The 15919-nt window shown below is 37.8% G+C and overlaps 1 protein-coding gene across 1 annotated transcript in view; it reads right to left on the bottom strand.

The window, feature by feature from the left end:
- Positions 1-929: 929 nt before the first annotated feature.
- The window catches only part of LOC125238373 (soluble guanylate cyclase 88E), a 50100-nt gene continuing 35110 nt past the window's right edge, over positions 930-15919 (bottom strand). The window contains exons 7-16 of the mRNA XM_048145681.1: positions 13330-13534; positions 10468-10614; positions 7340-7472; positions 6501-6728; positions 5704-5931; positions 4845-5012; positions 4370-4469; positions 3052-3130; positions 1843-1930; positions 930-1329 (exon numbers count right to left, since the gene is read on the bottom strand). Of these exons, the coding sequence (XP_048001638.1) occupies positions 1043-1329; positions 1843-1930; positions 3052-3130; positions 4370-4469; positions 4845-5012; positions 5704-5931; positions 6501-6728; positions 7340-7472; positions 10468-10614; positions 13330-13534 (1663 nt within the window). The 3' untranslated portion in view covers positions 930-1042. The remainder of the gene's footprint in view (positions 1330-1842; positions 1931-3051; positions 3131-4369; positions 4470-4844; positions 5013-5703; positions 5932-6500; positions 6729-7339; positions 7473-10467; positions 10615-13329; positions 13535-15919) is intronic.

A 15919-nucleotide genomic window follows, 5' to 3' on the forward strand; every position in this document is an offset into this window, starting at 1 on the left:
ATAATCTTATAAAATAAGATCGACTGCCTTGCCACATTCTTAAAATTCAGATTATTCGCAATCTGTCAGATCAATCTGAAAAAAATCATAATCTTAAAAAATAAGACTGTGTGGACAGTTGCGAAATTGTATGGAAATCCGTGCACTCGATCTGATTTCATAGGATTATGGTTTTTTAAGATTATGAAATTTAATTAAGACTGTCTGTTGCCGGCCTAACGCAGTGGAGTGAGATTCAGTGATGTATTGGGAACATTCGAGAAATGCATTTTCATAAATAGTCACGTCGTCTTCTACTTATTACACATTTTTTCTTTAATATCGTCTGATTGAGTTATAAACCAAATTTAATTAGATAAATACTTATCAGCTATAAAATTTTGCTTAATGTGATCAACAACATCAATTCTATTATCCTTAACAAATGGACTCAATTTAAATTTCATAATAGCACAGCACACGATTTTTGTGACCACTACAATTATCAAGAAATAAATTTGACATTTCACTTTCGTAGATGTTTAACCCAAATACTACTTCACTACGTATAACGTCATATTATAAAGCCTGTGACTGAGCAGAAATACCTATATCGTCACTACTTTTAAAAAATCTCGTATCTCACGCTGTTCCTCAAAGTTAAAACGCAGTAAGTCTATATGCATTCCATACATACTTACTACAATTTTCTTTTTATTGACAGACGAAGATACAAGTTTTTTTTAAAGTAGTGACGATATGACTATTGTCAAGAGGGCGCTGTTATCCTGATATTCTGATGTATGTGGTGACAGTTCAATATAGTATGAAGAAAATAATTCCGATGAAAGTCAGCAACATGGCGCGTAGTCTTATGTATATAAAATATCATATATTTTTCATTTATAACTAAATTTGGAAAAATAGTCATATATTTCTGGTCAGGATTTACATAAATCTAGTGGTTTCAGAAAATTGATCAATAATCTGCTGTCATCAAACAAAAATTGAGCCTCATCACAAAGTTTTCAATGATATCCTATTTAAAGTGTTACCCGTGTACCTAAATAAGTTGACAGCTAGAGTTATTTTTATGTCTCACGTGCGGGTTACCGAACGCCCCACAACACTGATGGTGATTCACGTTTTTCGTATGATGGTGTCCATGAACTGGGGGGTTTTTATCCTTTAGGGAGTCCTTGTGGGGTTTCGCGCAGGACTTGTGGGGGGCTATCCGAGCTTTGAAACGGCCTACTTTGCCTGGCTTGGGGTTTTCGGTGATGGCTTCGGAGACTGTGCAGATGTGGGGGTGGCTGAGCTCGTGAGCGTCTTGGTATTCTGTGTCAGTTTCTGAAATCAAATAGTTATTACGATATTACACTTGTACACCTAAAATATCGCTAGTGTGGAGGTTGACCTCCGTGAGCTTGCTCGGCGTCGGTGAAAGCTGGCGCGATACCGCTCAAGAACGAGCAAAGTAGCGTGCTCTTGTGTTGGCGGCCAAACGTCATTTTGGGTTATCGCACCAACCAAGCCAAGTAAGGAAAAAGTGTTTAATAAATCAAAAATTTACAAGATTTTACATACGCATTATTATATGTATACTTATAGCTAATTTTTGATGACCACTTATTAAAGATGATAGAAGAAGAATAAATAAAGAAGAAAATAACCGAGTCGTTATTTTAGTTGGCGCAGCCGATAGGATCCCGATCCAAGTTTCCACTACAAACCTAGAAGTAGCTTTTAATCGTGGAATCGTGGAAAGAATATAAAAAAAGGATAATCGTGTAGGGAATCCTATTTATCAATATACTGCCGATAATTCTGCGTATAATACAAAGCACAGTACGTTATAATTACCTATTTCTTCTGCGCTGAGTTGATGTGTTGAGTCTGTGACAACGCACGCGGGTGGCGCCGAGTGTACTGCGGACATTCGAGCTACGCACTGTAACGCAGTAATATTTGTATAGCCAAAGTTATACTTAGAAGTAAGGCTGGTTTCAGTGTCAGGCGAACCGGATTAATTTGTATGAAGTTGATGTAGTCGTCCGCGCGGCCCCTCTGCTTTACCCTAAAACGCTCCCTGAACATATTTGAACATTTCTTTTTTTTTGCCTCTTTTATGAAGTGTGATATTTTTGAAAAAAAAAATGCTATTTCTACTCAGAATTACTAGCTTTTTCAATCATAGTAGTTAAAAAAATTGTCCCATATGATTTTTTCTTATTTTGTTACCATTTTCCGTACATGTTGTATGGGGTAACAAAAGAGGAAAGTAACAAAAATGTATGGAAATTCTGGGACACTTTTTGTCTCCCAGTGAGATTGAAAGTACTCGTGATTCTGAGTACAATTGACCCAAAATTCCCTAAAACAATCAAAACTTTTTTATTGGCAAAAAAAAGAAATGCTTATTTGCCCGGTGCGGATCGCTCCGCGCGATCGGTCCGCGTGACACTAAACCAACCTAACACACATAAAACTAAGCTAAATTATACTTCTGTATAACTAAACTAGCTGATTACTATATGGGTACAAATATTCAAGGTTCATTCTCTTGAGACCCTGGTGATGGTTAGAACTTTTAGTTATTCAACAAAGTTTAGAGTAGGTTGTGGAATGTACAATAATTTTCTACGCGGGGACTCAGAGGGCTCATGTATCTCACGTTCCAATGTTGATACCCGAGCAGGCGAAAGATTCCAATGACCATGAGCGTAGCGAGTGGTTCAATATTGGAATCTTGAGCGTTGCGAGGGTTTCAAGGCACGACGGTTAAAGAAACTTTGCCACTGAGAGAAACACAACATTTTTCACCACACCAACACGAACAAAATACTGACTAGAAAACATCAAACTAAATCAAATCCATTCAATATTTATCCATCCAATCTATTCAATATTTATGATTCAAAATCATCATTTATAGGTAAATAAATTCCACCAGCCAGCTTAAGAGACCAAGTTAAAAGTATGAAATTACTTTGCACTCTTTTGGACAAATTAATTGCAATTTTGCTATGTGGATAAAATGCAATAAACTATAACTTAGTATATAAAACTTACAGCTGTATCGCCGAAACTGTCCTCCCTTTCTTTGGAGGGGGGCGCGGTGCCGTTTCTGCAAGGGGACGTCGCACTGTAACTACAGATGGGCAGATCACAGTTTATTTGAACTTTTTTTTTTGTTTTTTAATTGTAGTTACATATCGTGCATAGTACAAAAAAAAGTTGAAATAAGTAAAAAAAATATATCTGAATGCACCTTTAGAAATAGAAATATTTATTAACTTAAAAACACATACAGCCTTTGGGTTCTGAGCTAGGATATAGTATACTGTGTTATAGAACCCATTTGTACTTAAAATTAAATTAACTAATCTAAAATTAAATATACCTTACTTAACTAAGCACTCTTTTTTTAATTTATTTTTGTCAATTAAATGCAGTAGGAACCATGATTAGAGTAAGTGTGTACTACATTTTTCGGAAGTCGTTATTTCCAGATCGCAACCTTTATTTCACGCAACTTTCACCATTTCACTTTTTCACAAACGCGTCCCTAAAAGCACATCTAACCATTCGCCGGTTGACGACCGGTCTGGCGCAGTCAGTAGTGACCCTGCCTGCTGCGCCGCGGTCCCGGGTTCGAATCCCGGTAAGGGCATTTATTTGTGTGATGAGCACAGATATTTGTTCCTGAGTCATGGATGTTTTCTATGTATATAAGTATTTATATATTATATATATCGTTGTCTGAGTACCCACAACACAAGCCTTCTTGAGCTTACCGTGGGCCTCAGTCAATCTGTGTAAGAATGTCCTATAATATATTTAATGTCCTATAATATTTATTCGCACACTCCCCCACTCCTTACATTCACCAATATCCCATCCCTCTGTTAGGTTTTCTAACCATTCGCACACCCTCCCGCCCTTCGCACACTTTCCCATTCCGTGCACCCACCACCAGCCATCCTCCCATTAGACCCTTCAACCTTTAAATTTATGTTAAAAACAACCATATAGTTGCGTATTGGTTGCTTTATTTTGGTTATTTCCACTACGTCACCAAATGGTTACGCTGAGGATCATTTTCGTTAGTAACGCAGTTTGTACACAATACCGTAGTACCTCTATACAGATGAGCAAAATATACCTAGTTTCGTTAAATTTTATTTAATTTGGGTTACTAAGCAATTTATAATTTAGAAATCAATTCAATTTTTATTATGAATGAGCATAACCACGGACGGGGTTCTGGGAGCACGAACGTTTTGTGAAGTAAAAGTTTAGTCTCTAAAATTAATTTTTGGCTTCCTAAAACCCAAACTCAAGGCTAGCCCAAAATCATGAAAGAGTTCTGAGCTCGTTGTTGTCTTACCAAATAGAGTTGAGGCTGTCGATGGTCCGCGCAGGATCCGTGGCGAGAGACTCCGCATCAGCCCAGTTGCCACCCAGGCTTGTTGAGTTTGACCTCGAATCTGCAATACAAAAGGAAGTGCTCTAGTGCTCGAGGGCGGATTCAAAGGGGTTTCTAAAGTTTCAACAATTAAAGCCAAAGCCTAAGTTTCAGCTGGTTCCATTTACTTATTGAAAAGCATAGGCACAGTATAATAAAGAGTACTATCATGGTGGTATAGAGGACCATTAGATTGCTTATGCCTTTTAGATCAAAAGTTCAAAATTAGCTTTAAAATTTACTATTCGTATCAATCTGTTAGCTGTACAGTCCGGATGAATAAGTCAAAAATAAGAAAAAAAACTTACTCCTGGAGTAGCAGACCCTCTGCTCTTAAGCAGTCGATGACGATGCAACTAATATACTCTAATACGAGAGAAATAAATAGAAAGCCTACCTCTAGTCTTTTCAGTCCTGTTCGGCGAGTTAGCTATGCTCCTTCTCGCTACATCTTGAAACGTGACGGGAGAGTACATCCGACGTTCTTCCACTGGTGACGTCACAGTTGGAGTGGCGTGTCCCTGGCTGCGAATTGTTGGGGTGGAGGGTTGGGCTAGAGTGTTCCCTGAAAATTAGAAAACGAAAATGACAACATGTTGTAAAATATTTCATCCAGAAAAGTTTATGAAGAATGTAGTTGGCATTGTTCAAGGTCAAGTTTCACAAGAAGGATCAGTAACTCATTGCATGTGTTTTTGATATGACTTCAAAAAGACTGGTAAAAAAGAAAGAAAAGGATACAACTGCGTTCCAATTTGCTAATAATTACTGTAGTCTCATATTCACTTGATGCCTTATTAGTTTCAGCTGCTGCCTTGCTCTGAGGCTTTCGAAGAGTCGCGATTTTCGGGTTGAGGTAATGTCTCCACTTGTACGATCTTAGAGCGAGTTTGCGTCTTGTGTAATAGCACTAACTATTTACCTACCTGACAAATTAACTAACGAGCTTGGTCTGGACCAAGCCAAGTCTGGACTTCTGCACAGCATTTGCTTGCAACCCATTGCTCTCTTTATTCAAGAACCGCTGTGCAAAATACTCTGCAATGGAGACTGACAGTCTCTCGATCAACTAAAATATGACAAATGACATGACATTACCTGATATACTGACCAAAGAGCTTGGTCCAGAATTCTGCACAGCATTCGCCTGCAACCCATTGCTCTCTTTATTCAAGAACTGCTGTGCAGAATACTCTACTATCGAGTCTGAAGTCAGCCACCCTATCAACCAAAATGTGACAGTGACATGATTTTACCTGATAAACTGACCAACGAGCTTGGTCCAGAATTCTGCACAGCATTCGCCTGCAAACCATTGCTCTCTTTATTCAAGAACTGCTGTGCAGAATACTCTGCAATCGAGTCTCTGACGTCAGCAGCTCGCTCCCATTCTGGCTCCGTGCCTGGTTGCAGTTGCGGCGATATCACCTTGGTTAAGGAAGGTCTGGACTCTCTTCCTTCGAGCCAATAGGTCTTCATTGAGCCTGGAAATTGAAATTAGTTACAGTTAGAAAGCGTCAGAAGTTGAAATTACTAATTCAGATGACACAAAAATGGATGGAGGAGGAGAAATTTAGTAGTTCCAAAGTTTGTCGAGAGTTTTTCTTCGCTTTGCATGACAAATTCCCTATCATCTGAAATCATGACATTCTAGAAAGAAATAGGACGGAAGGTTTGACGAACGTTTCTATTGAAGCAGTCATATGATGACTCGAAGTCACTCATGAACCATTTTATACAAAATGAGCCATCTTCTCGTCTCTTCTCTTTTTAGCTCGAGTCACCCTTTCTCTTTTGTTTAGGAGGGGGAAAATGCATATACTCGTACTATTCGGGTGCGGGGCAGAACCCGAGTGGTTTATGTGAGGCTCCTTGTCAGGGGTAATGAAATCCCAAGTCTACCCACTACACTGCTCAGCTCTTCGTATGCCGCCATTGTTTCTGTAGGAATGCAGTAAATGGGACTTTTAGGACAGTGTTGCCTGCTGCAGCGGGAAATATTATACTTATAATATTATGTTGGTATATTTGTCTAAGCAGTCTAAGCACTCACCTTTCCCTTTAACCTGTATCTCCCCCCTCTCCTGCATCATATAAGACGGCGAGAGCAGCTCCTGCGTCGTCTGCGAGATATGGATCCTCATGGCTTCAGATGTGGACTCCATTCTCGAGGCAGTGTTGACTGAGTCTCCGAAGAGGCAGTACCGAGGCATCTTGAGGCCGACGATTCCGGCCACTACTGCGCCGGAGTGGACACCCACTCTGATTGAGAGATGAGAACCTGGAACAGTAGATAATCTTGAAGTTTTAACTTTTTTACGTTTAGAATAAAGTTAAAAGTGGAATATTAGTACCTTCAGTGAGATGGCCACAAGACTGGCCGCATTGTCTCACTGAATAGCAATGCCAAGGACGATATAACCGGGCCAGACAAAGTCCATACAAAAAAACGAACCCCTGAAATATATAGGCCTTTTAGGCTTCAAACTAGATGGCGCTTTTTTGCAGCCTGGAAGTGGCCAAAATGTGTTTTTATTTTTTATAAGAACAAATGACATGCTTCTTTATTTTAATATCATGATATTACGTCAATACACATTAAAAAAAAAAATTGTAGGCATCATCAGTGTAGTTACGATAGTATTTAATAGGTGGCGCTAAAAAATGAGGTAGGCACATACGATTCTTAGTATGAAGATTGTAAATCCTATATAAATCATCCTTGCCAATGCTTATTTTCTGAGCAAAATACTGGCCACCAATACCAGCCCTCTTGTCACCCGTCAAATCCACAAGTCAAGATCAAGTGCTACTGTTTATCTACTGTTGACAGCATTTTTCAGTAGTTTTCTATCACTAATGTAATGCCACGTTGTTTTATTCGTTCGGTACCTGTGCTAGGGTCCTTAAGGTCAGTAATTGCTTCCACCATGTCAAGTGCCATGTCGCAGACTTTCTCCGCGTGGTTGTCCTCTTTTTCTGGCGCCCCTGACACCACCATGTAAGCGTCTCCAATGGTTTCTACCTGAAATTATTTATTTCTTCTTTTTCGGCAGATTTTTATTACGTTGCCTATTTTATCTTTTTTTCCTAATTTATTAACTTTTTCTACTCAGAATCATGAGCTCATTCAATTTCGCAGGAGAAAAAATAGTCTTACTTTTTTTCCACCGAGTGACACTTTGTCATAGAACTTGTATGGCCGCAACTCAGGGGAAAGTGAAAATTTTTATGAAAATTTTGTGACATTTTTGTCTCCCATCAAGGGGGCCGATTTTTGAGTCTCACTGTCACTAAAATACCGGTTGAAAACGGTGAATTGCCTATTATTTTCAGTGACAATTTTCTGAATTCGAACGCCGTGAGACTCAAAAATCGGCCCCCTGGATCGAAAGAGCTCATGAATCTGAGTAAAAAAAATGTGAAATCGGCAACAAAATAAAAATCTGGCCATTGTATAGTTTTACCTGCTGATCCCACGCGCACCTTAGAAAGATGCAAATAAATTGAAATTTGGAATTTGTTGCCCGATAATTCAGAAAACTGTGGGATACTTTGATCACAAAATTTCTCCCGCATTTTATTTTATTTCTTAATTTTATTAAATTTCTTCTCTGATTGCTCAAAGTCGGGACTGAATCTAATTTAAATAGATAGTGACAAATATTAAATCCATTTAATTTATCTTCTGCTGACAGTGTGGAAAGTCTCTAGCGTAATAAATGTCTCACAGATTTCATTAAAAAGTCACCACCTAACCACTCAGACTTTAGACATGTTTTCGACGAAATTAGACATGTTTAGTAATTGTTTTTGTACGCCTTACTGCGCCCTTGAAAGTGCACATTAGTTTGCCCTTGCCTTTGAGAAAACTTTTAAGAACTCAACATAAAATTCCGATTTCTTTTGTCCTTATTGCCGGAAATTACGAGCGGGATAAGATAAAAAAAACTTGTATTTTAAGTATAAGTATTGTTTTAAAAATTGTTTTTCTTTTTTTTTATCATGCAGTCTGCGTCTGCGAGCGATACATATTTTTAAATTAAAGGAAAAATTGAAAAATTCTCACCTCCTCAACCTATTGTTCCGGCAAAGCCATAGGTCGTAGATTCGAGTCCTGCCGGGTGAGGATTTTTAAATTTTTCCTTCAGTTTAAAAAATATATATTGTTTTAAATAAAGTCTAATCTCGAAAATTGAGAGGACTATTTAGGAGCTATTAAACTTGAAACTTTTAATTAACAGTTACCCAACTTGTGGCGAACATTGGCCCGTTCGTTATAGGGGTTAGATAAACATTGTGGTTTCGCCCTCTGCAATCTGTCGTGTAGTTTTTGTGTTTATACTGTGTATTTTGGTCGTATCTCGTATGATTGCGGGGTTAGTTAATAATAACACCACTTTCGGTGGACTTTTGATTACAATTTCCGCAATTTGTTACGCGACTTAACCCCTCATATGCGACCTGTCAATTTTGATCATTGAAACAGTGGGGGACGATGCTGCTCCACGTCCGTAGGAATTACCTTAGATAACCCTACACGTGTCCCTCGGGTGGTGCCAAGAGCGCAGCAACCTTTGGCAGCTGCACTATCTATACGATCTCGCAGCTTTCTCTACTCTATACAACAATTAATTGAAACAGTGACCTTGACATTTAAAACAATAGATTAAAATTCCCTCGCATGGATCCGATCCGTGTCTAAGCATACGAGGGCTTAAAAGTTTTTTAAGAATTTAGATTTATATGTTTCTACTCAATTGTTCTACTGGTTGGGGTGGCGTCATGGTAGAATTTTTGAGGGTCCATTACGCACCCTTGAATGGGGCGGATGAAATATTGTAAGAAACGGCGATATGAGTTTGGTGTGTAGGCTTTTTCTCCCTCTTTCACTGTAGGAATGGCTATGAGAGACCCAACAACCCCCAAAATGGGCCAGGAGACGATTCCCATACCGAAAAAAGAGAATTACTTTATGGGGAACACATCTCCGTGAATATTACGTCGCAGAAAATACAAAAAAAATATAAAATACAAAAATTCTTTATTTTTTAAACAGAAAGAACCCGTTGTTGAATGTTGATCTCTTAGCAGCTACCCGCAGCAACCCGGTTTCGTTCAGTAAGTAGCAAAGATAGCATCAGATGAAAACCACTTAACTAGCAGCTACTAACGTCGAGATTAATATACATACCTTGTACACTCAGTTTCATTCAGTAAGCGTGTCAAGGATGAAGTACATAGCGTTCAACATGGATATCACTTTCATAGGGGTGATGCGAGAGCAGATCTCCGTGAGGCCGTTTTCACATTATTCGATCCGATATGTCGGATAATGTGAAAACGGCCTGTGTGTCAAAGACAGAATACATGGCTTTTAAGTAGTATCTAGAGAGTTGATTTCCTAGCCCTTCTGATTTCAATCATACAATATACTTACATACCTTATACACCCGGTTTCGTTCAGTAAGTGTGTCAAAGACGGAATACACGGCTTTTACTATTTAGAGAGTTGATCTCCTAGCCCCTTCTGATGTCAATTATACAATATATATACCTCTTATACACCCGGTTTCGTTCAGTAAGTGTGTCAAAGACAGAATACATGGCTTTTAAGTAGTATCTAGAGTTGATTTCCTAGCCCTTCTGATGTCAATCATACAATATGCATATACCTTATACACCCGGTTTCATTCAGTAAGTGTCAAAGACAGAATACATGGCTTTTAGTATCTAGAGAGTTGATCTCCTAGCCCTTTCTGATGTCAATCATACAATATACATACCTTATACACCTGGTTTCGTTCAGTAAGTGTCAAAGACAGAATACATGGCTTTTAGTATCTAGAGAGTTGATCTAATAGTTGGGCTAATAGCCCCTTCTGATGTCAATCATACAATATATACCTTATACACCCGGTTTCGTTCAGTAAGTGTATCAAAGACAGAATACATGGCTTTTAGTATCCAGAGGGTTGATCTCCTAGCCCCTTCTGATGTCAATCATACAATATACGTACCTTATACACCCGGTTTCGTTCAGTAAGTGTATCAAAGATGGAGTACATGGCGTTCAGCATTGAGACCACTTCCATGGGCGTGATGCGAGAGCAGATCTCCGTGAAGGTTACCACGTCGGAGAAGAGAATAGACACGCTGTTGAACATCTGAGGAAGATGATATTCCAATTAGTGCATAATATTTTTTTCCCCTCACTAGCTCGGAAACACGTGTTTTGTCCTTTAATACCAGCGGGTAAAAACGCATTTTATCCACTAGTGGGTAAAGTAATTTGACCTTGAATAAAGTCAAATTAACTGCTTTAAAATTGGCAAAAGTAGTTGAATCTAGTAATTAAGATGATTTACTACCCGTGGAACTACTGGAAGCAGTGATAAACGCATTTTCTTGCGTTGTAGTTTCCTCGCTATAGTGAGGGGAAAAGTTTTGTGTTACACTCGGCTGCAAATGTATTTTACTTCTCGTGTGTTAAAAAACTCGCAAGTTCAGGATTCTATTCTCGAACCACTCGCTTCGCTCGTGGTTCAACCATAGAATCCTTTCACTTGCTCGTTTTTCAATTCCACACTCGGCGTTAAAATACAACTTTGCCCCCTTGTATAACAAATAACTATTTCCTACTCGTCGACTTTAATCTGTCAATTAGGACACCACAGACTAAACTGTAAGTGCTGACTTTTCAGTGTTAGATAGTCTTCATGACACTAAGACAAGTATAATATTTCATTACAGTTCACTTTTAGTTAACTGTAATAATTTCAAAAATCGAACTTTATACAGGTTCTATACTAATTTGCGATACCTGGCAAATTTGTCTGCATCTGAAACACTTTACCTATCGCGTTATTGACCAATCACAGATGTTTATTACAAACAATTGGTTGCCAAGTAATTCGATGTTGTTGAATACGACGGTGAACGACGCCATTAACATTAATTTTAAATTGGATTATGATATTTTTCGTCCATTGATGATGAAGATGATGACTAGTAGAAAAATATTGTATACAAGTGATATAATTAAGCTTTTCACTTTCGTACCATACTATTAGGCCACTCAGCAAGCTTCGTGGCCTAAACATGGTACTCGACTGAAAAGCTTTGTATTATATCACGATTGTATAAAATACTATTAAAGACACACGCGGGTCCAACGCGATATAAATAAATAAATAAAATATAAATATATATTGAGGACACCTTACACAGATCAACTTAGCCCCAAACTAAGCAAAGCTTGTACTATGGGTGGTAAGCGACGATATACATACTTAAATAGATAAATACATACTTATATACATAGAAAACATCCATGACTCAGGAAAAAATGTCTGTGCTCATCACACAAACAAATGCCCTTACCGGGATTCGAACCCAGGACCGCGGCTCAGCAGGCAGGGTCACTACCGACTGAGCCAGACCGGTCGTCAACAACACCTTATAACACACAATAACAACACATAACATTATTACCTTTTATGATATGATATGTGTAAGGTGTCCCCCATATGTGTAATATTTATGAATAATATTAGTATTTTATTTACCCAACAACGTTTCTGAAACAGTGTTTTGTCCGTGGTCGCGGAAGTAAAAACGGTTTAAATCCACTAGGGCATGCTAAATGAATAAAGTCAAATTACCACGCCTTTAAAATTGATAAAAGTAGGTGAATCTAGTTTTTTTTACCAATGGGATAGGAGGCAAAAAGCAGCGTTGTAGGGATTGTAAAAGTGGAACAGGGTGTGGTTACACTCGGGTGCTAGCCGAATGGCAACAATCGCTCACGAAACGCTCACGAAACGAAGCGCTAGTAGATATCTATCTCTATCGCGCTTGCGTATTGGCGCGACAGAGCCAGCGGCGTATCGCTTTCGTTTGGCGTCGGAGAAATGCCATTCGGCTGATTGTAAAAGTGGAACAGTGGAGAATTAAGGTGGGGAAAACTTCTATGTGTATGAGTTTCAAGTCACTTTAAGGGTGTATAAAATGTATAAATGATATTGTGTAAATGTTTACGAACGCTATGAAATATTCGACATAAATGTTCGTGAAATGTATCTTCGTTTCTGTCTCAAACTGCAATGCAATCTTATAATCAATATCTATGCTAAGCAGATACTAAAGTTGGAGAACTTGAATATAACTTTGTAATTTATGGACACATTTCTGATAAATTGAAACTTAAGTTTTGTAACTTAAGGTATAAAATATACAAAACAATAATCTAGTTACTTAAATTCACTTTAGATATTGAGCGGGGAGAAAAGTTTGCATGATATGCTTTGTAACTTGAAATATATACAGGGATACGCTTTGTAATAAATAAGTCACAAAAGAAATCGAAACCTCCAAATCTAATAATAAATGAATAAATATTGGGGACACCTTACACAGATCGACTTAGCCCCAAACTTTCGTCTAAATAATTGATGTGAAAGAATCCGTCTATTTAGACTAAACAACAACGCCGCTCCTGTGTTCTTTCCTTGAAAACATTGATCAAAACCAATAATAACTTACCTCTCAAATATCAATAGGATTTCCCCCAACGGCCCCAACTTTACTAGGTCAGGATGTCGCTTTGGTATTATCTGTTACAAGAACTTGTCAGTCCTTTTCATCTACTAGTTTCTCCTCAATTTTGCTAGATAAGTGTCCCGTCCTCCAATAACTTGCAAAACATAGATAAAAACTTACCTCACAAGTATCAAAAGGGTTCTGCCCTTTCTCAGTCGATCGGCAACTTTTTTGGGGTGGGTAATTAACTGGTATGAGAGCTCATCAGTTTTTTCATCTCCTTATGTAGTTTTCCACAGAATCCTTTAAACCCCTATTTCAAATTTGTTCTTAAAACTTACCTCACAAGTATCAATAGGGTTCTCCCCCTTCCTCAGTCGATCGGCCACTTGCTTGGGTATCATCTGGTACAATAGTTCGTCAGTCCTTTTCATCTCCTCGTCTAGTTTCCTCATGGATTCTTCTAGCTTTTTGCTCTTCTGTTGCTCCTGGTCCAAGGCTAGTTTCAGCTCCACGGATTGCTGCGTTCCGGCTAACATCAGGTCTCTAGGAATTAAAAAGTTGGTTCATGAAAGTCTATTAGAATTTTTGTCGTGAAGGTATGTGTGTGTTTAACTGGCATAATAACCTAACCACAAAATTAATATTTTGAAAAAAGCCCCGATCGCGACATAGTGTACTGATTTTCATGATACATGGCTAAGAACACTCCCGACTAACTCAGCTTTCAAACAAAATAAACTAAATCGAAATCGGTTCATCCGTTCGGGAGCTACGATGCCACAGACACAGACACACAGACAGACAGACAGACAGACAGACAAATAGACAGACACGTCAAACTTATAACGTCGGGGGGGGGGAGGTTAAAAACAGCCTAATTATGAATTTTTAGACTTCTTATTAGTTAGGCATGGCATGATGGTAATTATATTCTGATTTTGCTATTTAAAAGGTGTTTTAAGCTAAAAATTATGATCGGTTTTCAACCTCTCTTTTTTAGTTGTCCTTGAAAGTGTTTTCTATATACAATTGGCTGGCTGATTATTTACTAGTTAGGTAAGTACATTTTCCTTTTTCTTTTAGGCAAATACTTAATACTTGTATAATGAAATTAATGAATACTAGTCGCTAATATAAAATATTAAGCTAGAAAAGCCGATGACAAAATATTATATTTCACTGATTAATATGGCCGTTCATTATCTAGAAATTACGTCAATGCTTATAAGATCGAAAATATTAATATAAATTTGATAAAGCTCTCCTCAAATTTCGTAAGATAATTTTATGAATAGTCCCAACTGATGTCTTCTCAGTATTACCTTACTTTTGATATCCTTTAGAGGATTAAAATGTCTGGAATGATCGAAGTTATATAACAGAATTTAGTTAGGTCTTAGTTTGTTGTAAACAAGTTCTATCTTCATTCAATTTGTCCTACTTGTCTTACCTGTATTAAATTAGGCGAAAAACAGCAAGAAAATTTGATAGTTATTAGGTCTCATACAGATGGGTTATATTGCAAGTTCTGACGCAGTCTAAAAAGGGCTTAAGAGTTATTTAATTTTAAAAGTTATTGCATTCTATCTAACGACATTTCGGCATTGCTATCTACTTAAGACGATAAGAGGGGTCAATTCTCTATACAAACGCTCTCGACTATTTCCTCCCTGATTTTTGAAGATAGAGCAATGATTTTTTTCAACACAGATTATTATTATTTTTATCTGTGTCGGACCGTTTTCATTTTTTTGATTTTTTTTATTTTTAAAGATGCTAGAGCCAACGAAAAATTTCCAAAAACGGCCTTTTTATTTTCATTATGGCGCAAAAAAGGTGTGATACTCAAGATTAGTAACAATTAGCCAAAAAAACTAAACGGTCCCTTTCATTGTTATTCACAGACTATTTCATTGTTATTCTGATTCTCAAATTTCGTTCAGATTGATTAAGTTTTGAAGGAGGAAACAGTCAACTCGAGAGCGGAAACTCGATTTTAAAGAGTTTTTTCTACTCCCGAACTGTTATTCGTCACTTAAGTACAGGGTCCAGCATAGATCGTTAAAACCCTACATAAAAGATACCCGCCCCCGCCCGGCGCCCCGCGCACCCGCGCATACGATATAGCTCTTAAAGTATTGTTAGGTAGCCTTTAAGGGATATAGCGTGGGTGCGCGGGGCGCCGGGGGTTGCGGCGGCGCGGGGGAGTGCGAGCGACAGGGTGAGTGCAGGATCATTACAGAGGACAAGTCAAAATACAGGGAACAGTGCGAATTTCACGAAAGTTATTCTAGAAAACTATTAAAAACTAAGTGCATGGTCGTAGAAAAATACTTTTTCTACGACCATGCACTTAGTTTTTAATATGCAACGGTGTTTAACTGAGTCAAAAAATACTCGTGGCGTTAAGACTTCGCCTCAAATTGTTACCCACGCCACTCGTCTTTTTTGACCTTTTTTAAACGCTTGTTGCATAAAATACTAATTCGCAATATCTTTTAACTGAGTTGTTCTTAATGGACTATTTTTTTTGATAAATCTAGTTAATAACACTAGTATATTTAACTATAAAATTCCCAAATTGAAACGAGACCCCTTTTCCATTTTCGCATGTTCGCTCCTGTATCGTCTTAACGATAGCATACTACTTACTCGTAATACATGTAATGTACATTGATGAAGTTTTTGATACACGTAGGCACTTAGAGAGATTAGGCAAATTACGTAAGTTTTGAGGTAATTTAATATTATAATACAAATTGTACGATATTATCAAATTCAGAACAATGTATTTACTTTGTAATTAAATTTATGTGCCTAAGTGTATACTTAGAATTTAGAATATTAGCTGTATTTTAGGCATTTATGTTATTTACGAGAAAGCATACCTACTTAACATTAGAATAGAAATAATACTTTTTAAGGATT

This window comes from Leguminivora glycinivorella, chromosome 23 (assembly GCF_023078275.1).
Source record: "Leguminivora glycinivorella isolate SPB_JAAS2020 chromosome 23, LegGlyc_1.1, whole genome shotgun sequence".
NCBI lineage: Eukaryota > Metazoa > Arthropoda > Insecta > Lepidoptera > Tortricidae > Leguminivora > Leguminivora glycinivorella.